General features: G+C 36.4%; 1 protein-coding gene across 3 annotated transcripts; it reads right to left on the bottom strand.

Moving 5' to 3' along the window:
• Positions 1-2,137: 2,137 nt before the first annotated feature.
• On the bottom strand, positions 2,138-23,597 carry LOC102780612 (complement factor H-like). 3 transcript variants are annotated; one of them, XM_087831162.1, is made up of 17 exons: positions 23,434-23,597; positions 23,123-23,317; positions 22,815-22,920; positions 22,585-22,661; positions 22,273-22,464; positions 21,387-21,569; positions 21,048-21,242; positions 20,734-20,916; positions 20,004-20,171; positions 17,267-17,434; positions 16,741-16,932; positions 16,459-16,644; positions 15,921-16,088; positions 15,417-15,602; positions 4,598-4,777; positions 3,393-3,572; positions 2,138-2,389 (listed from the first exon to the last, which is right to left on the bottom strand). In XM_087831162.1, the coding sequence occupies exons 1-17, from the start codon at positions 23,501-23,503 to the stop codon at positions 2,196-2,198; spliced, it is 2,823 nt and encodes a 940-aa protein (XP_087687288.1). In that variant the 5' UTR covers positions 23,504-23,597; the 3' UTR covers positions 2,138-2,195. The 3 variants fall into 3 exon arrangements, with proteins under 3 accessions (XP_087687288.1, XP_087687287.1, XP_087687289.1); XM_087831161.1 differs by lacking the exon at positions 15,417-15,602 and adding an exon at positions 5,201-5,386 and having other exon boundaries at positions 23,434-23,596; XM_087831163.1 differs by lacking the exons at positions 2,138-2,389; positions 3,393-3,572; positions 4,598-4,777 and adding exons at positions 12,737-13,066; positions 13,605-13,784; positions 14,814-14,993 and having other exon boundaries at positions 23,434-23,596.
• Positions 23,598-24,795: the final 1,198 nt, after the last annotated feature.

The following is a 24,795-nucleotide window of genomic DNA, read 5'->3' as shown; positions in this document are numbered from 1 at the left end:
GATTAGAGTGGGAAAAGGGAAACACTGAACTTCCAAACAAAGTGAGACAAGCTTCTGAAAAGAAAGGGAACGCCTAAAAAATTATATGTATATAGAAACAGGAACCGAAAACAAAATTAGCAGGTAAGATATAGCGATGGGAATTCCAGCTCTTTTTAGTGAGCTGGTTCTCTAAAAAGGCCCAGATGTAACAGTGTCGGCTTCTTAGGGCTCCCAAGCAGCTCTTCAGGTTGTTTTGTTGTTTTAATTAATGAAATATTAACAACAATATAATATTATGCACAAAATGAATTACTAATGTAAAAATGTTTTTATTAATTTATATATGTTTATTACATAAATATGCTTTTATTTATTTAGTCCACATAACATAATAAAATACAAAAAACAACTATTTACAGTTAAACTTTTGAACTCTTTAAATTTTCAGCTTTTTCTTTTAAACAAATTTAAAGTGAAACAACACAAAACACTGGAAACCACAACACAATAAAATATAGATGAAATTATGCAAAGAAAAAAGAAAAAACAGAAGACCCAGATCTTTTCCTCGCTCCCTTCCCTATCTCTTTATGCAGACCTGAACAGAGGACAAGAGGCGGTTGCCATGTTAAAGGGAGCGTTGCCTGCAAGAGGGTCACCTCTATATAAGGAGATCCAGAGAGGTGCAAAAGAAGAAACATGAGCTCATATCAGACCACCCTCAACTGTTCAGACCGGTCATGTTAACATGATGTTTCTGTGACATGCAATAAAAGTCTTTACAGCCTGGGTGCTTTGTCTCTAAACCTCTTTGTCTCTCATAAAAAGTGAAATCTAATTATTTTGAGCATATTTGTCCTCGCTCATGGAAAAAACCCAACACAATTGGAATAAGTGATCCTTTCTTATATTTATTTTTCTAAAGATTTAATGAGGATTTTTGGCATGTTTTAAAAAGCCTCTGTATAAATTGTATAACATTTAAGTAAGACCTTGAATTGGAAAATGATTTGCACTGTTTAGATTCTATTTGGTGTTATTTGGCAAGGTTTTGATGTGGGTCTAGTGGTATTTCCGTAGTTAAGGACAGATTTTATGTAACTGAATATGTTAATTGTTTAATAATTTATTATTGTTTAATAAAACATACATTAAACCCACAAATAAATGCAAAGTGGAAGCTAAAAATAACGAGAACGTCTGTCTCTAACAGTTTTTTTTCTCAGCTCTTGTAATTATTATCGGTGTCATGATTTTCATTTCAAGCAGACTGTGCTGTTACTAATATGCTGATCATAAAATGACACACTGTCTCATCTCAGTGGAGTATGTGAGGAATAAAGAGCATGTGATACTACACAAACAGCTTGTATTGACATGTGTTATAACCTCAGGATAAAAATGCTTGGAAACTCAAGTGCCAGTTTTAGGACGTTTACTGACCACTTTTAGAAACAACCACAGCTAGTCGCACACATACAGGAAAACTGTCCCACCCATAACAATCCGGCAGCTGAGAACCCTGAAAAACCTCTGAAGGTTCCGGGGTGCAACGCCCCCAAACATACATTAACAACAACACTGCCTATAACAACATGAATGCTCTTAAAGTTAGGTAATTTATTAGCCATCTCATGATAACTGGTTTTGTTGGGTCTGCCTATTTTGCAAACGCTCATATGGGTTGTATTTGACTGTAGGAAAAAAAATCTTTGTTTGGACCAAAAAACCTTTTAACTTAAAATTCCTGATATATTATAGAGGAAAGTACACGTCAGGTGGATTTTTTTCCTTGTCTGAATGATTCTACATACAATGACCCAGAGAGAAGTTATGGAAACTCCAGAACGATCAAAAGGTTTTTATGACTGAACAAACATCAGCCAAGTCATGTTTTTGTACAGATCATTTGATAACTCTTTAAATCAGATACTTAGTATTCAAAATTCAGTTGCTGGGCAACCTTTATTAAATCATAAAATTCTCAGGCTAAGCCAAGTGAGGCATATAGGTTCTGAATTTGTGTTAGAAGATTTATGCAAGATGGATTTCACTCAGAAAAAACGTAGACGCTGAAAACAGACTCAGTCAGCATTTATTAGCTTTTATTGAAATGACCACAAACAGCACCGGTACTTCACTGGTCTAAGTCTGCTCTTCAATTATTGACACATTAGTGCCCTCGTGTTTATCTAGTCTTGTACAAAAAAGCATTACTGGCAAGTCGGCAAATGTATCACACCATGTTCACACTTCTGACGCATTGCCACTGTCCCAACATCTCTGTGTCCACTGGTACACCTAAACTCGATTTCATCATTATGTTCTGAATACAGTTTATCATCTCTTTTATATTTGAACTGAATATTATGTCTGTTCATGTCGTCTCTATTCACAGTGCAGGGTTCTGTAAGACATAAAGATAAACAGTCTTTTAATGTTAGTAAAATACATGAATGTACAGAATATTGTGTTCTGTAAAGGACTCTGTGGCTACAAATAAAATTTATTTTCTCCTGCCTAATTCTAAATTGTGGTCAAACACTGGAATGGTACACAGATGATCTACTGTTGCTGTTGCTCTTGTGGGGTGATTACATTCACTGTTAATTTTATGTAATAGTTCTGTGACTATTTTACATGCTGAAGTCCTGTCCATCCCAGCCTGACTCCTCTCAGCCTCACTACAGTACTAGACACTTTAATACCCACCTGCACAATGTACATTTTTCAAATGTTTCAATTTGAAATTTCCAGATTGTCTTATTTTATTTAATTCACCTTTATGGTTATATGTATATATGTTCTCTCTTTTTGCATGTACATAATGTTCTCTCTCTCTTTTTGCACAGTTCACTGCGTGGTGTGCTCGTATAACTATGTGTGTGACAAGGGCTCTGTACTATAATTCAACTTCATCATGTCTATTTTATAATATCACCTGAAGTCAACAGGAAAAAAAATTAAAGAAGATCTTACTGGAGCTCATCATGGAAAAACATAAAACATGTTTTTCAGTAAACCTCAGACCTTACTATCCACACACTGAGAAATGATTTTTTACCTGTTGATTTCTTATGTCAAACACAACAGGCTCCAAAAAATCTATCACAGTTTTTTAAATGCTTGTGGTGTACACCACCACAGTGGACTTTAAACTGAACATTTAAGATGTTTATTGAAGGGCTTCAACAAAGCAATGCATTCACTGTTTGTGAGTAACATATTTAATTTCCTATTTTATACATTGTTTCTCATCTTGAGAGGCTCACAAGCAGTCGTGTATATTTGTGTATATATGGCTCACACCTCTGGAATTAAACAAAATTAAAAAACAGAAACCAAAATGACTTTTTACGTTTCTCTTCACACAATGTAACATGAAAAATATAAAGAAAACTTTTACTTACGGAGGCATGTAATCTCTCCAGTCCATTCACCGTCAATACATGTTTTGAACGGTCCACCCTCCATGACGTAATAACGCTGACAGATATATTCAACCTTGTCATTATGTTGGTACTGGTATTTGGGTCTTGTTTTTGTGTCTCCATCTGAAAGAGGTGGTGGCCTCCCACAACCCTGGCCAGCTGCAAAAGTGTGAGCAATAGAGAAAAAAAAGTTTAGACAACATTTAGTCACAATAATTTTTTAGTCACGTTTTTATGTTCATATACCGTCACATATTATTTTACATTTCAGGTGAAGTATTCATCATGCAATCCGAGTGCAGATCACAGCCTTAAGACTGCTTTGTCTTCCTATATATGTAGTTCTGTTATGCTTAGAAAGCGGTCAGCACTCTTTGTAACTAATGATAAACTGTGTTGTACTGGTATCAAACTCATGTTGCTGTTGAAATGACCTGGTTCTTTGATATATTCATCTACTGCCCTCTCCCACATCTTACAGATCCTATCCTTTTAATTGTTTTAATCATTTTATTGTGAAAAAACATTTTTTTTTTAAGTTCAAACTCTTCTGTGGTTCGTGTGCGCTCATCAGGTTCTCACATTTCCTCTGACATGTCCATAGCATGTTGTATTTCCCTGTTCCTCCATGTAACCCATGTTAACTGGTGATGACATGTGTGATGTCTGTGGCAATGATAGAGGGCCACTTAAAAACACTGAAATCGTGGAAAGACAAACCTGACATTAAATCTCTCAAAGTGTGACTTTGGGCAGACTGCAATAGTGTATCTAGGAGAAGTAGTGGGTGGTGAACAAGTGAAACCCATCCACTTTAGAACTGAAGCCATTGTGATGTTCTCAGAGCTGCAGCACAGTTTGGGGATGGTGGGTAATTACAGAGGTTTCTATAAAAACTAATTCTTCTTGTTCGTATTAATATTATTATTATTTAATGATATAACTGCAACTAACCCTGAAGTCTACATTGTGGTGTGTTCAGGTATAATCTTAAATGCACCACATTTCAAACAGTTTTGAGCTACTGTCTGTGTTAGTGAAAACAACTTTTCAACGTCACACTTAACCAACTTCTCAGATTTACTAAACTTCTCAAACTGGTTCCAGCGTCCCTCCACTGGCTGTTTGTTTACTTAGAACATATTTAAAAACTTTGTGTGCAACAAAAGGGAAATGTAACTCACGGCGGCATCTCATCTCTCCAACCCAATCACCATCGACACAGGTTTTGAACGGCTCACCCTCCATGCCGTAGTCTCTGTCACACACATATTCAACCTTTTCATTGTGTCTGTACGTGTTTTTAGCCGTTGTTTTGGTCCGTCCATCTGAAAGACGTGGTGGCGTCCTACATTGCTTGGCAGCTAAAAATTGTGGGCAATAACAGAGGAAAAACCAACATTAGATACTATTTTGTCACAATAATCACATTTTCACTCTGACCTGCTGTCATGCATCATTTTTCATTTGAAGTGAAATATTTGTCATACACCCTGTGCATCACTCTCCTTTACCTTAACACTGTGTGGCCATCTGTGACAAAGAATTAACCAGAAACAATGTTCACACAAACTAATTAGCACAAGAGCAGATCAGGCAGAGGACATTTTACTGATAACCTGAAATGTGTTTTTACCTCAAAACAAACTATTAATTTCTGGTTTAAAGTGTGTGTAACTTACACTCATTCACACGACACACCAAGAAATACCAAACACAGCAATAGCAATCTTTTTCCATCCTTTGTACTGATAAACAGTAAGATCACAAGAGGACAAGTGATGTACCTTCACATCTGGGAAGAGGATTGCTCCAGTGTCCATTTTCCAAACATTCAAGCGTTGCATTCCCTTTGATGATGTGATTACTGTTTTTACAAGCAAATGTTAGATGTTGTCCTTTTTTCATTTGATCGTCTGTTACATCTGTGGTGATTGTTAGAGCTGCTGGTGTTTCAGGGACTCTACATTTCTCTGTTTTGAAAAAGAGAATCTGTTTTACTGTGAGGTTTACATTATAAACATGAAACCAAATCAGATTTAAAGTAATAAGACACTTTTTCACTACATTTTCAAACTAAGCAAGTTTTTCTTTAAATATTTATTATTAATAGGCATTCAGTTTCTCATTGCTGTAATGGAGATGTAATCAATGTCCAGTCTTTTAGATAACTCTTTATTGTCATTGCAGAGTCATACTAAGTACAGCACTACAATGAAATTGGAAATCTGTCCTATGTTGGCACTAAATATAACTAAAGAAAGATGAATAAAGATGAAATATGCCAGCAGGCAGAGTGACAGCCAGCAGTGTTTTTAACTTTTAAGACTCCAGTTTTAAATCTTATTCACCGCAATAGTTTATTTTCATGTACGTACGTATACACTGAATATTGAGCTCCTTCCATTTCTCAGCTGTGCATTTAATCGTGGCTTCTCCTTCTAGTTAAGCACTGATAAGTTACTGTAGAGTCAGATTCAGTATTCCCTATAATAAGGAGTTAGTAGTAACTCAATGGTCATAAATGTATTTGTCCCTTGTATTCATGATCCAAGCTCTAGTGCTGTGTAAAAGTAAATATAAACAGAATGCAATGATTTAAAAATTTCATAAACCCAGATTTTTTCACAATAAAACATAAAACATTTGTCTTAGATATCCTATATAACCTTCCTTTAAGACTGCTTTGTCAAATAAACTGCCAATTCTGACTCAAACAGCCCACTGAACGACTGATATTACTTATGATCTCTCCTATTGATATATATCCTTCTGTTATGCTCAGAAAGTGGTTAGCACTCATTGTAACTAATGATAAACTGTGTTGGACAGGTATCAAATTTATGTTTGAGATTTCTAATTAATTCCCTCCTCACAGTCCTGCCAAATGTTGTAAAGGAAACGTTGCTGCTGCAATTATCTGCTTTATTTGTTTATTCGTCTACTGCCATCTCCCACATCTAACTCATTCAAATCCCATTCTTCTAATTCTTCTTATTTTTATAAGAAGTAATAATTCCTAATGATTAAATTAAATTAAATTAAATTAAATTTTATTTATATAGCGCCAAAATCACAACAAAAGTCGCCTCAAGGCACAAATTGTGATTTGTGATTTGTTGTGATCATTGATTTGGCTCAATGATGTTTTTTTTTGTTCAAGGTCAGCTAAGTAAAAGCTGCGGTGCCCTTGTGCTCGAACACCAAATAAATAGTTCCTACCTTGCAACAGTTAGCTTTATCAAGAAGAGCAATATATCACAAATGAATGTGAACAATCACATTTATCCTGAACATTCTTACCTCTACATTCATTAGAGCCATGCAGGCCATCTTCCCTAAAGATTGGAGTGAAACTTCCTTCAGAACCTCTCTTGCATTTATACTGGACACTATTATCTTTCTTTTATCCCGAATAAATTTTCACAATAATATTGTGAGTAGACTGGCTCTAATATGGTGCATTTCTTCTCTATGTGAGCACTCACTATACTTAATACAACATGCATCGTTCATTTATTGACAGACAAGTTTTGAAAAGATGTGCAGTTATTCACAAGATTTTTTAAATCATATTTTTGCAAATACATGAAATAAAAGAAATAAAACCAGAATTTGAAGAAAAACAAGCTACACCTCATAATACCTTGACAAAGTGGATTTGGTTTCCATCCATCTCTGGTGCATGTGGCCCAGGGAGCGCCATCTGTACTCCTGTAGTCTGATCCACATGTGTAACTGACAGTGTCGCCCAGTCTTTGCTGTTGCCCAGAATCACCCCAGTAATCCAAATACAGAGCTTGTGGATGGCTACATGTAACCTCTAGAAAGAGATATAGACTAACTAATAGGGGCAGATCATCTTCATGTATAAATGAACCGCTGCAAAGCAAGAAACCTTAACCTTGAAATATGTGTATAAAGCAGATGCGGTTTTATACCTTCACACACTGCTCTGATAGCCCAGTCTCCGTCATTTTTGCAAGTAGTCTCAGCTGAGGTGGTCTGAGTGTTCAGAATCCAGTAAGCCTCCCCACATGTAATTCTTATCTTCTCACCGGGAGAAAACAAACTTCTATAAGCAGGTTCATATGTGGTTCCTCTGAGTGGTGGAAGAATCAGTTGACATTTTATTTCTGAAATTGTTGAAAGATGAGGCATTTTGACCATTAGTATGTTATAATAAAAGATGCAGTTTGTTAAATGAGATTTGAAGGGCAATTGTGAGTGTGTCAGGAACAAACACACAGACACACACACACGCACAATATAAAGGCTATAGAGGGTCCTGCTCAGTGTCTTAGCTGTTCCTAGGACTGCGCGCTTCTAGACAAAGATCTCGGATGTTGTTCCTTGGATATGCTTGAGCCACTAGGCCAGCTATGGGGTCACTGCAGTGAGCGCTCCGATTACCGCTGGGACCACTGTTACCTTCACCCTCCACATCTTCTTGAAATAAAAACTCAGCAATTGTGGGTCTTGCTGCCATATCATCTTCAATCAATCATGTGATTTAGACGCACCAGCATGTCTGGCAACTAGTGGGTTAAATGACTAAAATCCTTCCAGGTTTTCATGAGTTTTGCTTTCAGCCTTTTTCTCCATGGAGGCTGGCGTCTACATGAAAGTTTTATGTGGTTCTATTAAATTAAATAACGTGCATCGCCACTTTTGATTATAAATATTAAATATAAACAATAAAAATAAGAATCTATGTCAGCTGTATGATGTGATGACGTCTTTCATTTTGCATAAAACTATTCTTAAACAAATGTCGTTTCTGACACAACTCCAAAAAGGATTTGTGTCTTCACCTGGGAGAGCTGAGTGAATGTGCAAAGCACTGCATTAAAATGAATAAATGTGTCATTGACTAATTAAAAGGCTGATTTCGATCCACTGTTTAAACATCTGTTTGTTACTGTAAACTATTATTAAGACAGAAACTAGTAATAAGACTTTCTTACCATTCTGCTGTAAAGATTCATTTGGATTCAGCCACAGGAGAAAAAGCCAAGGAAGGCCAAAGAGTCTCATTATTCAAATCAGGGATTGCTGTGTTCAGGAAATACTGCCTAAGAAGTCATTCACCTCCACACTTACACAGACTGAACTCTTTTACCACATGAATATGTGCATGCTGTGAAACTTACTCAGGGACACTGGCATTTAACCCTTCCACCTGACACACACACACACACACACACACACACCTACACACACACACACACACACACACACACACACACACACACACACACACACACACAAAATCAATTATTCAGATTTATGTCTGTTTTCAACTGTTGGGTATAAATATAAGTATACTAAAATATTTAATATTTATATCGATAAGTATTAAACAAAGTTATAGCACACTGCTGGCACACACAGAGTTGTTCTGCAATTTTTATGTGATTTGTTTACCATTGTGCTTGTCATTCATTTACATGTTTGTTCAGGCAGCTCATGTCACTTCCAGTTAAGAAAAATCTTTAGTGGAAAGAGGACAAGGTCATTACATCAATAAATTACCAAAAGAAAAGAGAAAAAAGACACATGCTCCATCCTCCTACTTTTTATTATATGGAAAATAATAATAATTATTTTTCAAAATAAATAATTGACAATTCAAATAATGAAACTGGCATTTAAACAGTTAAAATCCTGAAATACTGACTGAATGTTTTATTATTTGATAAGGGGTCAACTTTATTAGGTGAAGCAGAAAAGATATTGATCTATGAGGATTTTATGGCAGATTTTGTATAGATCTGCGTGAGGACAGAGCCAGAGATTTGAATGTGTTTTTCAACAGATTTGACACTGCAGTGAATGCTTACCCCTTCTGACTTACCTGTAGCCAGCCTACAATCCACAGGTACACTACACTCTCCCTCTCTCCACCTTGCACCATAGCCTCCTGTGAAAGTCCTGAGACCCCTCCCCCACCTATCACTTTCACTCATGCCCAGGTTTAAAGACAAATGAGAAGACTCCACTCAGGCAAGTCTAAGTAGGGTGAGTCCCTGTGTGCTCACGGCCCGTGCCCCCAGCTTTGTGGAGTCTTTAATAAACTTTTTATGATGCCAACAGACTCAATAAATATAAATAATAAATATCTCATAATTAGCTTCACATATTTGTGTTTTATACTTTATTGCACATAGTTAATCATTGTAGAGTAGTAATAGAAGTAGATTGCTACACTCAGATACTAACAGACATAAATAGAGAGGAGCTCCCTTCTCTAACGAATTTGCGGGTTAGGGTCTGTCTCACTAGTGAAGGCACCAGAAGGTAAACATGGTCATAAATTTTGGGATTGGAGAAGCTCTTTCTCTCTTTCTCTTCAAGTCTGGCCGAAAGCCACTTGAAGTGGAGATGCGTCAAAGTTAAAGTTGCAGAAGAAGAAATGTGAGCCGACATCAGACCTAAGGCCACCCTAAACTGTTTCGACCAATCGTGTTAACATTATCCTTATCAAACATAATAAAAAAATGTTTACTGCCTGGGTGCAGCAGCCTTTTGTCTCTGAGCCGGAGAGAGGAAGTCTATAGCGCCATGTAAAACCAGTTTTTTGATAATAAATTGTGAAAACTTATAATTGGAGCATATTTGTCTTCTCTCTCACAAAAAACTCTACACATAGTAGCCTATACTCGATGGTCACGAAAAAGCCATTTTAACCACTGTACTTGGAAAAACTCACAATACATTGGACTAGTCATTAAATTTTCCAAGAAAAACAGTGAGCGGCTGCCTAACTAATCAAGTGGTGTTAGCTGCAATGGCGGCCTCTGGAAATTACAGCAAGGACTACACTGGATTCAAGGTTGGAAACTTTGTTCTACAGTTTGCAGATGCCTGGGAGGAGGCTTGCTGCTTTTCTTCCTGTGTGACAGACAGTGCGGCAGGGCAGGGGACTCCTCTTGGATTTGACCAGGATACTCCTCAGAAGAGAGGCGCCAGTTTATAATTTTTTTTCAGGGCCACTGGCTCCCCCGACCACAGCGATCCAGGCCTGCAACCATATCGGGCGTGGCAATTCTGGGTTGGTTTGTGTGTGTGTCTGTGTGTGTGGTGGTGGCCCATTAAACTAAAGTAGTGAATTAAATCACAAGTTACTTTGGGACTTTATTCTACTTATTCTATTTTCGATACTGAAGGTGACTAATTGATTTAATTATTTTTTTTGCTTGTTACTCAGTTAACAAATTTAATTCAACTTGAAGATCTTGTTGCAATTTAATGTTTCCTATTCCCAGATAAGTTTTTAATAAGTAGTTATTGTGTGATTAGAGTGGGAAAAGGGAAACACTGAACTTCCAAACAAAGTGAGACAAGCTTCTGAAAAGAAAGGGAACGCCTAAAAAATTATATGTATATAGAAACAGGAACCGATAACAAAATTAGCAGGTAAGATATAGCGATGGGAATTCCAGCTCTTTTTAGTGAGCTGGTTCTCTAAAAAGGCCCAGATGTAACAGTGTCGGCTTCTTAGGGCTCCCAAGCAGCTCTTCAATATAATATTATGCACAAAATGAATTACTAATGTAAAAATGTTTTTATTAATTTATATATGTTTATTACATAAATATGCTTTTATTTATTTAGTCCACATAACATAATAAAATACAAAAAACAACTATTTACAGTTAAACTTTTGAACTCTTTAAATTTTCAGCTTTTTCTTTTAAACAAATTTAAAGTGAAACAACACAAAACACTGGAAACCACAACACAATAAAATATAGATGAAATTATGCAAAGAAAAAAGAAAAAACAGAAGACCCAGATCTTTTCCTCGCTCCCTTCCCTATCTCTTTATGCAGACCTGAACAGAGGACAAGAGGCGGTTGCCATGTTAAAGGGAGCGTTGCCTGCAAGAGGGTCACCTCTATATAAGGAGATCCAGAGAGGTGCAAAAGAAGAAACATGAGCTCATATCAGACCACCCTCAACTGTTCAGACCGGTCATGTTAACATGATGTTTCTGTGACATGCAATAAAAGTCTTTACAGCCTGGGTGCTTTGTCTCTAAACCTCTTTGTCTCTCATAAAAAGTGAAATCTAATTATTTTGAGCATATTTGTCCTCGCTCATGGAAAAAACCCAACACAATTGGAATAAGTGATCCTTTCTTATATTTATTTTTCTAAAGATTTAATGAGGATTTTTGGCATGTTTTAAAAAGCCTCTGTATAAATTGTATAACATTTAAGTAAAACCTTGAATTGGAAAATGATTTGCACTGTTTAGATTCTATTTGGTGTTATTTGGCAAGGTTTTGATGTGGGTCTAGTGGTATTTCCGTAGTTAAGGACAGATTTTATGTAACTGAATATGTTAATTGTTTAATAATTTATTATTGTTTAATAAAACATACATTAAACCCACAAATAAATGCAAAGTGGAAGCTAAAAATAACGAGAACGTCTGTCTCTAACAGTTTTTTTTCTCAGCTCTTGTAATTATTATCGGTGTCATGATTTTCATTTCAAGCAGACTGTGCCATTACTAATATGCTGATCATAAAATGACACACTGTCTCATCTCAGTGGAGTATGTGAGGAATAAAGAGCATGCGATACTACACAAACAGCTTGTATTGACATGTGTTATAACCTCAGGATAAAAATGCTTGGAAACTCAAGTGCCAGTTTTAGGACGTTTACTGACCACTTTTAGAAACAACCACAGCTAGTCGCACACATACAGGAAAACTGTCCCACCCATAACAATCCGGCAGCTGAGAACCCTGAAAAACCTCTGAAGGTTCCGGGGTGCAACGCCCCCAAACATACATTAACAACAACACTGCCTATAACAACATGAATGCTCTTAAAGTTAGGTAATTTATTAGCCATCTCATGATAACTGGTTTTGTTGGGTCTGCCTATTTTGCAAACGCTCATATGGGTTGTATTTGACTGTAGGAAAAAAAATCTTTGTTTGGACCAAAAAACCTTTTAACTTAAAATTCCTGATATATTATAGAGGAAAGTACACGTCAGGTGGATTTTTTTCCTTGTTTGAATGATTCTACATACAATGACCCAGAGAGAAGTTATGGAAACTCCAGAACGATCAAAAGGTTTTTATGACTGAACAAACATCAGCCAAGTCATGTTTTTGTACAGATCATTTGATAACTCTTTAAATCAGATACTTAGTATTCAAAATTCAGTTGCTGGGCAACCTTTATTAAATCATAAAATTCTCAGGCTAAGCCAAGTGAGGCATATAGGTTCTGAATTTGTGTTAGAAGATTTATGCAAGATGGATTTCACTCAGAAAAAACGTAGACGCTGAAAACAGACTCAGTCAGCATTTATTAGCTTTTATTGAAATGACCACAAACAGCACCGGTACTTCACTGGTCTAAGTCTTTAATCTGCTCTTCAATTATTGACACATTAGTGCCCTCGTGTTTATCTAGTCTTGTACAAAAAAGCATTACTGGCAAGTCGGCAAAGGTATCACACCATGTTCACACTTCTGACGCATTGCCACTGTCCCAACATCTCTGTGTCCACTGGTACACCTAAACTCGATTTCATCATTATGTTCTGAATACAGTTTATCATCTCTTTTATATTTGAACTGAATATTATGTCTGTTCATGTCGTCTCTATTCACAGTGCAGGGTTCTGTAAGACATAAAGATAAACAGTCTTTTAATGTTAGTAAAATACATGAATGTACAGAGTATTGTGTTCTGTAAAGGACTCTGTGGCTACAAATAAAATTTACTTTCTCCTGCCTAATTCTAAATTGTGGTCAAATGCTGGAATGCAAACCTCAGACCTTACTATCCACACACTGAGAAATGATTTTGTACCTGTTGATTTCTTATGTCAAACACAACAGGCTCCAAAAAAATCTATCACAGTTTTTTAAATGCTTGTGGTGTACACCACCACAGTGGACTTTAAACTGAACATTTAAGATGTTTATTGAAGGGCTTCAACAAAGCAATGCATTCACTGTTTGTGAGTAACAAATTTAATTTCCTATTTTATACATAGTTTCTCATCTTGAGAGGCTCACAAGCAGTCGTGTATATTTGTGTATATATGGCTCACACCTCTGGAATTAAACAAAATTAAAAAACAGAAACCAAAATGACTTTTTACGTTTCTCTTCACACAATGTAACATGAAAAATATAAAGAAAACTTTTACTTACGGAGGCATGTAATCTCTCCAGTCCATTCACCGTCAATACATGTTTTGAACGGTCCACCCTCCATGACGTAATAACGCTGACAGATATATTCAACCTTGTCATTATGTTGGTACTGGTATTTGGGTCTTGTTTTTGTGTCTCCATCTGAAAGAGGTGGTGGCCTCCCACAACCCTGGCCAGCTGCAAAAGTGTGAGCAATAGAGAAAAAAAAGTTTAGACAACATTTAGTCACAATAATTTTTTAGTCACATTTTTATGACATTTTTATACCGTCACATATTATTTTACATTTCAGGTGAAGTATTCATCATGCAATCCGAGTGCAGATCACAGCCTTTAAGACTGCTTTGTCTTCCTATATATGTAGTTCTGTTATGCTTAGAAAGCGGTCAGCACTCTTTGTAACTAATGATAAACTGTGTTGTACTGGTATCAAACTCATGTTGCTGTTGAAATGACCTGGTTCTTTGATATATTCATCTACTGCCCTCTCCCACATCTTACAGATCCTATCCTTTTAATTGTTTTAATCATTTTATTGTGAAAAAACATTTTTTTTTTAAGTTCAAACTCTTCTGTGGTTCGTGTGCGCTCATCAGGTTCTCACATTTCCTCTGACATGTCCATAGCATGTTGTATTTCCCTGTTCCTCCATGTAACCCATGTTAACTGGTGATGACATGTGTGATGTCTGTGGCAATGATAGAGGGCCACTTAAAAACACTGAAATCATGGAAAGGCAAACCTGACATTAAATCTCTCAAAGTGTGACTTTGGGCAGACTGCAATAGTGTATCTAGGAGAAGTAGTGGGTGGTGAACAAGTGAAACCCATCCACTTTAGAACTGAAGCCATTGTGATGTTCTCAGAGCTGCAGCACAGTTTGGGGATGGTGGGTAATTACAGAGGTTTCTATAAAAACTAATTCTTCTTGTTCGTATTAATATTATTATTATTTAATGATATAACTGCAACTAACCCTGAAGTCTACATTGTGGTGTGTTCAGGTATAATCTTAAATGCACCACATTTCAAACAGTTTTGAGCTACTGTCTGTGTTAGTGAAAACAACTTTTCAACGTCACACTTAACCAACTTCTCAGATTTACTAAACTTCTCAAACTGGTTCCAGCGTCCCTCCACTGGCTGTTTGTTTACTTAGAACATATTTAAAAACTTTGTGTGCAACAAAAGGGAAATGTAACTCACGGCGGCATCTCATCTCTCCAACCCAATCACCATCGACACAGGTTTTGAACGGCTCACCCTCCATGCCGTAGTCTCTGTCACACACATATTCAACCTTTTCATTGTGTCTGTACGTGTTTTTAGGCGTTGTTTTGGTCCGTCCATCTGAAAGACGTGGTAGCGTCCTACATTGCTTGGCAGCTAAAAATTGTGGGCAATAACAGAGGAAAAACCAACATTAGATACTATTTTGTTACAATAATCACATTTTAACTCTGACCTGCTGTCATGCATCATTTTTCATTTGAAGTGAAATATTTGTCATACACCCTGTGCATCACTCTCCTTTACCTTAACACTGTGTGGCCATCTGTGACAAAGAATTAACCAGAAACAATGTTCACACAAACTAATTAGCACAAGAGCAGATCAGGCAGAGGACATTTTACTGATAACCTGAAATGTGTTTTTGCCTCAAAACAAACTATTAATTTCTGGTTTAAAGTGTGTGTAACTTACACTCATTCACACGACACCCAACGAAATACCAAAAAAAGCAATAGCAATCTTTTTCCATCCTTTGTACTGATAAACAGTAAGATCACAAGAGGACAAGTGTTGTACCTCTACATCTGGGAAGAGGATTGCTCCAGTGTCCATTTTCCAAACATTCAAGCGTTGCATTCCCTTTGATGATGTGATTACTGTTTTTACAAGCAAATGTTAGATGTTGTCCTTTTTTCATTTGATCGTCTGTTACATCTGTGGTGATTGTTAGACCTGCTGGTGTTTCAGGGACTCTACATTTCTCTGTTTTGAAAAAGAGAATCTGTTTTACTGTGAGGTTTACATTATAAACATGAAACCAAATCAGATTCAAAGTAATAAGACACTTTTTCACTACATTTTCAAACTAAGCAAGTTTTTCTTTAAATATTTACTATTAATAGGCATTCAGTTTCTCATTGCTGTAATTAAGAAGTAATTAATGTCGAGTCTTTTAAGAAGTCAGAAAAGAATGGCAATTCTTTTAAAAGTGATTAAAGGGAAGAATAATTGTCTAAACCTACAAACTGCACCACATTGGGGTGTTTGTATGAAAACTCCTTTTTTTTTTTGTCTACTTACCTTCACATTCTATTGGTTTATCCCACTTGCCATGTTGGCACGTTGCATTGCCAATAATTCCTTCTCTATTCTTACACTGATATTCAATGATCTCTCCAGTCATGTATTTCTCTTTCTCTGCTGTGAAGTCCATCGTCTGTGACTCATCCACAAGCTTTTCACAGTACACTGAAAATACATAATAATATTGTCAATATTATATACATTGTTACATACATTATTGATTTGACCAATAGTGCTGAAAATGAAGATAACGGCAGGTGTGTAAACCGAGGTACACATGCAGACTGTTATTGGGCAAAAAAACAAAAAACAAACCAAAACAGTATATTTAAGGTTAGTTAAAGATGAATGTTGGGTTAAATTATTTCCATTGTTTTGTCCCTCAAAGGACTACAGTCTTTCTCTACCCTTAATGAAGGGTGGGGAAAGAAAGATGAATAAAGATGAAATATGTCAGCAGGCAGAATGACAGGCAGCAGTGTTTTTAACAGTTTTAAAGCTTATTCACAGCAATATTTTATTTTTATGTACGTACGTATACACTGAATATTGAGCTCCTTCCATTTCCCAGCTGTGCATTTAATTGTGGCGTTCCCCTCTATTGTGTACTTATCACGACACTGATAAGTTACTTCAGCGCCAGATGGGTATTGCTTCCGATAACGAGTTGTAATAACAGCATTTTTAACTTTGGGTGGAAGGCTGCAGTTACCCTGATTAGCTGCAAGACATGAACATGTCAAACATGTAAACTATTAATTTACACACTGTAATCTCTTTATCAATATGTGTGAAAATAATGCTTGAGGTGACTCACATTTACAGATATCATCAAGTGATCCATTTAAATCCCATCGTCCGTCACGACAGGTTATTTCCTCAATCTCAGCAGAGTATCCTTCATTGCAATTAATGAATATCATGTCTTGGGTCTGTCCGTGTCGTTCAGTACTCCCTAGTGTTCCTTCCCCATTAGGAATCTCAGGAGCTTCTCGACACTTTTGTTCCTCTAAAGTGGATATGATTACAAACAATCAGGCAAAATTTTACAGATGGATAAAATCCATTCCTCCATTTAAAAATGTGATCAGAATAAGCAGTGGAAGAAACTCTGTATGAATGCACTTATTGTAAGATATTACAGAAAATATTTTCACACCAGTTTTCTTAAACATAACTGCAGATAAAACTTAAATGTTAAAAAATGTTTTAAAAAGATTCTAAAATATATTTTTTTCTATGTAAACATCTTATACTCCCCATCTTGACATTGGTATTGAACAAGTCACTGTGTTTGCTTTAAGCTAATAACAGAAGATACTTTAATTAGAAACTTTAATTACCAATACAGTTTTCAACTCCAGACCAAACACCGTCCACACATGTGGCTTCACCCCACCAGCCTTTGGTGAGAGGTTTGTAGCCATCCTCACACCTGAAGTAAAGTTTGTCACCATGTAGCCAAACTTTAAGTCTGCGGTCAAAGCTCGTTGTTGGACATCCTGTTATAGCTATCAAAAAGACAGATATTACATTTAGATATTATCATAGAGCAGTCAGAATACATTCTTGTCTTACTAGTAAGTGTGAATCATAGATAACATTCTTCAACTATCGTTGGACTAGGCTTAAATATCCTTAATACGCCTGAATAGACTGTGTAATGTCTGTTATTAAGTGACTAGCATTGAATCCTGCTGACTTTGGCAAACCTCCATTTCGTGTGGTTTTTGATTGTCTTTACGTGAGATGTTTGAATGAAATTTGGTTCATGACTGTCACTACTATTAGACTTTCAGACTGTAGCTTTAGATTCTTACCAAAACAGCAAAAACCTCAGCCACAAGTGAGACTGAACTTTCCAACAAACTAGTGAACTCAGTAGGCATTAACAAACATACTTCTCTTTTGCATTTACCACCCCAATATCAAAATTTTTGAGATGCAGTACAAAAGGTAAATGAAAAGATACAGAAATGATTTGCAAATGTCATAAACTGAAAAATATACAATTTTAGGATTTTTTTTTTTAATTTGATGCTAGCGACACATCTGAAAGAAGTTGACAAGGAAAGAGTCATCCTTTCTACTAGCATCCCTTCTTATATATTAGAATTGAAGAAATCAGGTGCTGGACCTTTGGGACAGCCACCCTGTGGAATAGGCTTTTAGTTGCGCAAAGCCTTCCCATGATGTGTCAGATGTTAGTGAGCGAGGACCCAAAATGCAGACTCCGGGAAGCAGAGGGAGCTAAACAAAACAAGAGCTGGTGATTTCAACTGATAGACAGACACAAATTAAATAATAAATTTTTTTTATATTTGCGGTTCTATTTCTTACAGGAGCATGTGTAACAGAAAACAATACCTCATCTCATTATTATTATTTTTGCTGTGTATGGTAAAGATCAATATAGACTATCCAGTCACTTATACACTGCAATCCAGAGTGTAATTAAAGAAATATTATATAAATAATACATAAATATCTTATTCGAATGGTTACTGTCATGAGTGAAAGTTAGAAAGTCAGCCACTGGAGTTTGAGCTCCATTCACTCATATCAGCAAGGAGAGACAATGTACTGTAAATTCACTAAGATCAAACGGCCTCTGTTTTAATATTCAGCTATGACTCCATCTGTTCTCTGTTGTTTCATAGAAAATGTTATTTACTGCATTAACTGACTTCATGGTAAGTATATAACGTTACTCATATACTGCACTGACATAAGGAATATATTTATACCTGAAAATTAAATGTTAGAAAAACAAATTAATTAATTAGAGGCGACCTACTTCTTAACTGTTTTTTTTTTAAATTCTCACTGATGCTTCTGGTGTGAATCTCTCATTAAGAACAGCAGGAGGTTCGCTATGACAAAAACTCCAGACCCTGAGTAAAACATCATGCCCATTATTATGATATGGCAATAGCCAAACTGGCCACCAGGTGTCACTTTGAAGATTTCAGATTGAGGAAAAAAGATGAATGAAGCAAAACCAGAAGCAAAACATAAGGAACACAAACTCTCAAAATAAAACAGGAAGTGAGATATCACAGAAGACACATAAATGAACTTAATAAAAGGAAGACGACACAAAGCATGGAAGACTAAAGGAGGAATCAAACTAATAGAAGTGGGAATTAGGAATAGAAGTAAATGTGAACACTAAACAAAAAAAGGATTCAAACAGATACTTAAGCCAAGGTTAAAGTCGGATGCAGACATGGACAACCGGAGACCCAAAGGCCCAGTTATTATTCTGTGTTAAACTTCTTTGATGTCTGCTCGACGTCTACCACCAGGTGCAATACCATAGAAATTCTTTTTGGATAAGTTAGCTCCGTCAAAAAAAAAAGAAATCTGTACCTTGGCACAAAACCTTGCTCTAACCATCTGATGACAAACTTTACGGCACTGGGATCCGAATGAGCCCCAAGCAGATTTGTATGTGTGGAAAGTATAACCTTTTCTTTATTTTCAGGGCAAGAAATCCCAGAAGAAGATGGACAAGGCGATGACATCATTGTCAAGGAAAATGCATGTTACTCTTTGATAAGAGTAACATGCATTGCTTCACAAAAGAAAAATGTTTGTGGAGCTCATCAAGGGATCTAAAGATAAAGACAGACTAAAGATAGACTTCTGTCAGAGGGCCCGGTGGCGCCAGTGTCCAGCAGCCTCGCCTCTGTCAGTGCGCCCCAGGGCGGCTGTGGCTACAATGTAGCTTGCAATCACCAGTGTGTGAATGTGTGTGTGAATGGGTAGATGACTGAATGTGTAAAGTGCTTTGGGGTCCTTACGGACTAGTAAAGCGCTATACAAATACAGATCATTTACCATTCTGTAGAACCAGATGCTTTTCTGCAAGTTCCCCGATTTGAGAGAATTCATGTTGACTGAACTTTCATATCGGATTCACTTTTCAGTCCTGAAAGCAATGCTCACCTTTTATACAGAGTTTATACATTTGTCTTTTGTCATCAGTTGTTTACAACATTTATATTTGTCATGAAAAACAGTAGTCCTTGAATAACTGAATAAATGTATCCTTTTAAGTTTATTGCATTTTCTTACCTGTACATTCATTAGACCTAAACCAGCCATCTTCTCTACAGGTTAGAGTGAAACTTCCTTCATAACCTCTCTTGCAGTTATACTGGACACGGTTGTTGTACCTGTATTCAGCCTGAATGTTTCCAGTAATATCTGCATTATTAAACTGTTGCCTCCTGCATTTTATCTCTGAAAGGAACAAAAACACATTTATTAAGCTCCTGCATTTACTTTGATTCAGATACTTTTGTCATGTAAAACATTCAGATACTTTCATATAATCATTTAAGTAAAAGCAGCAGCTCCTCAGTGTAAATGTGATTCCATTTAACAGTTCTGTATTTTATATTTGAATATGTTCAGTCAAAGGACAAGAAAAATGTTCAGTTGTGGATTCAACATCCAGCTGAAAGTTGTTGTTGCAGTAAAAATGTTTCTTGCAGTCTGTACAGAAAATAGTATCCAGTGAGTATTTTTACACTCTTTCGGTTAGTGCTTGGTTAGTACACAAATAAACAAAAAAATGAATGTTATTACCATTTTCTTTCACTATGAACTATCACACAGAGTCTCTAATATTTATATTGCTGGCTCGCATGTTTTTACTCTATGACTGAATGATCCTTTGAGGCTTCTTTTGACCAAAGATATTCTGCAGTTCTCTCCTGTTTTCTCAAATATGGACTAATATTAAATAAATTAAAAAGATCATGTCAGAATTAGAAGAAAAGTGAACTAAACTTCACCATACCTTGACAAAGTGGATTTGGTTCCCATCCATCTCTGGTGCATGTGGCCCGAGTGACGTCATCTTTCTTCTTGTATCCTAATATACATGTGTACCTGACAGAATCACCCAATTTCTTTGTCTCATCAGGCCAAGAGCGCTCCCAGTAGGACAAAAGTCTATCTTGTGGACGGCTGCATGTAACCTCTGGAAAGAAAGAAAGACTTGATAATCTTCAAAAAATTGTTCATCATCCTCATGGCTGATTGAACTACATGAAAGCAAAGAACAGTGAGCTTAGAATACTGTATGTGTCTAAAGCTTTTGTAGTTTTATACCTTGACATACTGGTCTGACAGACCACTGTCCATCCTTTTTGCAAGTAGTCTCAACTGAGCGCGTGCGGGTTGTCCCAATCCAGTATCTCTCCTCACATGTAACTGTTACCTTTTCACCAGGTGAAAACCTACTTCTATGAGCAGGTTCATATGTGGTTCCTCGGAGTGGTGGCAGTGTCAGCTCACATTTTATTTCTGCATATGATGGGAAATGCAGCACATGAGTTAGTGTGTTGTACCAAGACAGAGCAATACCATCACATCCAAACATCCAGCTCCAGATCTCACTAGTCAGTGGCATTTAATGTATAAACTGTATGTAATTCTGTTTATGTTTACCTTGACATTCAGGTGTGGGGATCCACTCTGCTCTGTCTCTTGTCTTTGTGCAGATTGAAGGTAAATCTTGAGCACGTTTATATTGAGGATTGCATTCAAAGTTTAGGATATCACGTTCATTGTACTCTTTGATATCTCCAGGTACAAAACCATTTTCAATCCTCGGTGGTTCACATTTTACAACTGTTGAAGGATAAAGTCAGAGTCAGGAATAAAACTACAGCAACTGCTGATAGAAAGGTACATAAAAGGTAACCGCTGATTAACCTGTTGTGAAAGGAAGCTTTTTTGATAAAATAGAAAAGTGAAAGTGATCATTTTACTGAAAAACAAGCAAAGCAGCTGCAATGTTTTTCTCATTAATTACACTTGTAGGCCAATTTTATGATGTTGTTCGTGTTTTTTTGTTTTTGTTTGAAGCTGATATTTTTGGACTTCCTATGTCCATAGCAGTGGTACCTTTATTTTAACCAAATAGGCAAATATTCCCTCAAACTATCTAATACTTAAGTACAAAAATTGTTTGGGTTTTTTTGCTCTAAATGTATTCTGTTTTCATTTTCTATTCTTGTACCTTTAGTACAAATAAACTAATTTTGTATACAAGTGATAATTATTTAATTCTAAATTTTGGCCTAAATAAAATACAGCATTACACATGGCACAGATACATTTGTGTGACACATTTAACACCATTTTAGTTATAAAATAGTGTTAAATGTGTCACTATTACGAAACTAAGTGTTTCATAATAGCTCAAAATTGAATATAGAATATAGAGTTGCTCCTCTATTCTCTTTCAGGGGGTTGGTGATTGTTTGGGTGTTACTACCTAATTACTCGAGAACAAAGTAATAGTAACAATAGTAAGCCAGCTTCACTTTACCTTCACATTTTGGATTGCCGGCCTCCAAGCCTTTCCAGTCTCCATTTTCATCACAATAAATTTCTCTTGCCCCTTTCATAATGTGATTGTTGGACTTGCAGCTAAATCGAACTACATTGCCGAAGGTAGCTTCTTCTGCATCACCCATCACGTTCACATCTTTGGGAACATTAATTGATGGACACTGCTGAGCTGGAGTTAAAAACATTAGGAAAAAACCCCTCAAAGTCAGACAAAAACATAAACACAGGTTGCTATTTCTTTCTACGTGTATATTACTGATTGCATAATTTCATTTATATCAGCTCCTACCTTCACAGACGGGGACAACGCCATCCCAGCCTTCCGCCATACAACGTCGGAAGTTTGTTCGACTGACCATTTGAAATCTGAATCAGGTTTATAATAGAGAATTCATGGAGATGACTAAAAGAAAAGCCAAATGTACAGATAGTATGCACAGAGCATGCATAACTATGCAGATTAAGAAACACAAAACAAATAAAATCACAAGGAAAATGTGATTAAAATTATTATGATACCCTTTCTGGCAGGTGTATACAACTTCTGAGCCAAAGACAAAATCGTCCCCCTTTCTAAGTTGAAAATCGGCAAACTGGGCTTCGCCAGGATGACCACATGATTTCGCTTAAAGCAAATAAGACAAAATGTGGGTAAAAGTACCACAGAGAAAAGTGGAATTTGCTGTACATTTCATAAAAGTACACTACATATTGTTCAGCATTGCAGTCTGTGATATGAATTTTCGAGCAATAACTCAAACAAGCTAATGATGTTTACGCTGCTTTGGTAAGGCAAAGATGACATTCATAAGTGAATGTTAACTTACGTTGACAATTAGTGCCTCTGTGTTGCCATTTTCCCTCTACACAGGTCAGCTTGAAAAAGCCACTGTAGCCCACATTGCAGCCCACTTTCACTTGTCTCCCACCTGGGTAACTGGCCTGCATACCACTTATGTCAAAATTGCCATCGTAGAGATGGTACTTTTTAAAATCTTCAAGGGTACACGGTCCTGGATTATCTGGATAGCGGTAAATAAAAATCAGCATACATGATTTTTGTGTTTATTTCAACATCAAAATATTGTGTAATTAAAATGAGAAGATCATAGAAATCACCCGAAGTACTGGGTCTTACCTTGGCTTTTCACAAAGGTCAGTGTATGCATCCACAAAAGTAGGATACAGCTTGTGGTTGTTACATGCATTTTATCTTCGCTAGCCTCATTCACCAAACAGAACTAAAGACTGGAGACTCAAAGACTGTTGTACACTAGAGGAGCTTGGATTTCACGGGGAAAGAAGAGATTGCTCAATGATTTACAAAAGGCTGTCCTTGCCTCCAAATATGACCTTAGGCTCGCTGGGAAAAAACCCCAAAAACAAACAAACACTTAAAACACACCCGCACACACACACAGGAAGTGATTACATATAGCTACTTTCATGACACAATTGATCTTTAAAATCTTCATCACCAATTTTAAGGGCATTTATTTGCAGCAAAATAATTTCATGGCCTTGTGTGGTTACCATGTTTACCGTACAGTGACAAACCAAAGAACAAACAAACTTTTACGGGAATATTCACTTTCTTTTGCTTTCCTGTTAATCATTTGCGTGAATCAATAAGGCAAACAAAGTATGTTGCATCTTGGCAAGACAAATACAAAGTGAACTGTATTTTTTACTTCAAAAGCAGATCAAATGCATCATTTTTTACTCGCCAAATTGTGAACTGAACCTAATTTTTGTGTGCACATGAATACAATTGTTGTAACCATGAAAAAAAAAATACATGCACACAAAAACTGGTTTTGTATGGGAGGAGAGAACTGCCAAAAAACCTGGCAAAAGAAAAAAAGAAAGGCAGCCTGACTTTGTTTTGCAAACTACTGAAACAAAATGTAGCTGTTGAGCAATATTGGATTTGCCCTCATTTCTCTCCATAGCTTCATGTTACTCACTTCTGAACATACATTACATGTGCCACTCTACAAATGCATTTCTTGGACCATACAGTATGGCTTTGTTATGATATTCAATGAGCAAGTGGCATCTGTGAGTCAGAAAGTAAACAAACACTTTATACAGTATGTATTTTTCCATTTTTCACCAGCAGACTAACTATTATACCCTAACATGGGAATTTTAACATTTCTGTCTGACGTTTTGCATAAAGCTGAATTTCCTCCAACACTGTGAAACTATTTCTACTGACTGAGAATCACGAGTACTGTTTGCTCTGCAAACTACCTCCCTGCCCCACTGCTGACGAAGCAGAAAGAGCGAGAGCAATGTGGATTGATGGTCAAATGATTAAACCTTTTAAAGAATCAAGCTGTAAGAAGCAGATATTTTGTGTGCTCACATCAACTATTATTATCTTCAAATGTGAACAGTATGATGATGAAATGTTAACTTGTTCATTCTCCAGGTTTCTATCAGATTGAAAAAGACTGCTGCTGGAGGTCATAAAGAAAACATTCTTGTGTTTAAA

This window comes from Neolamprologus brichardi, chromosome 17, assembly GCF_056152115.1.
Source record: "Neolamprologus brichardi isolate AB-2024 chromosome 17, ASM5615211v1, whole genome shotgun sequence".
Classification (NCBI taxonomy): Eukaryota; Metazoa; Chordata; class Actinopteri; order Cichliformes; family Cichlidae; genus Neolamprologus; species Neolamprologus brichardi.
This window is presented reverse-complemented; position numbering and strand designations above follow the sequence as displayed.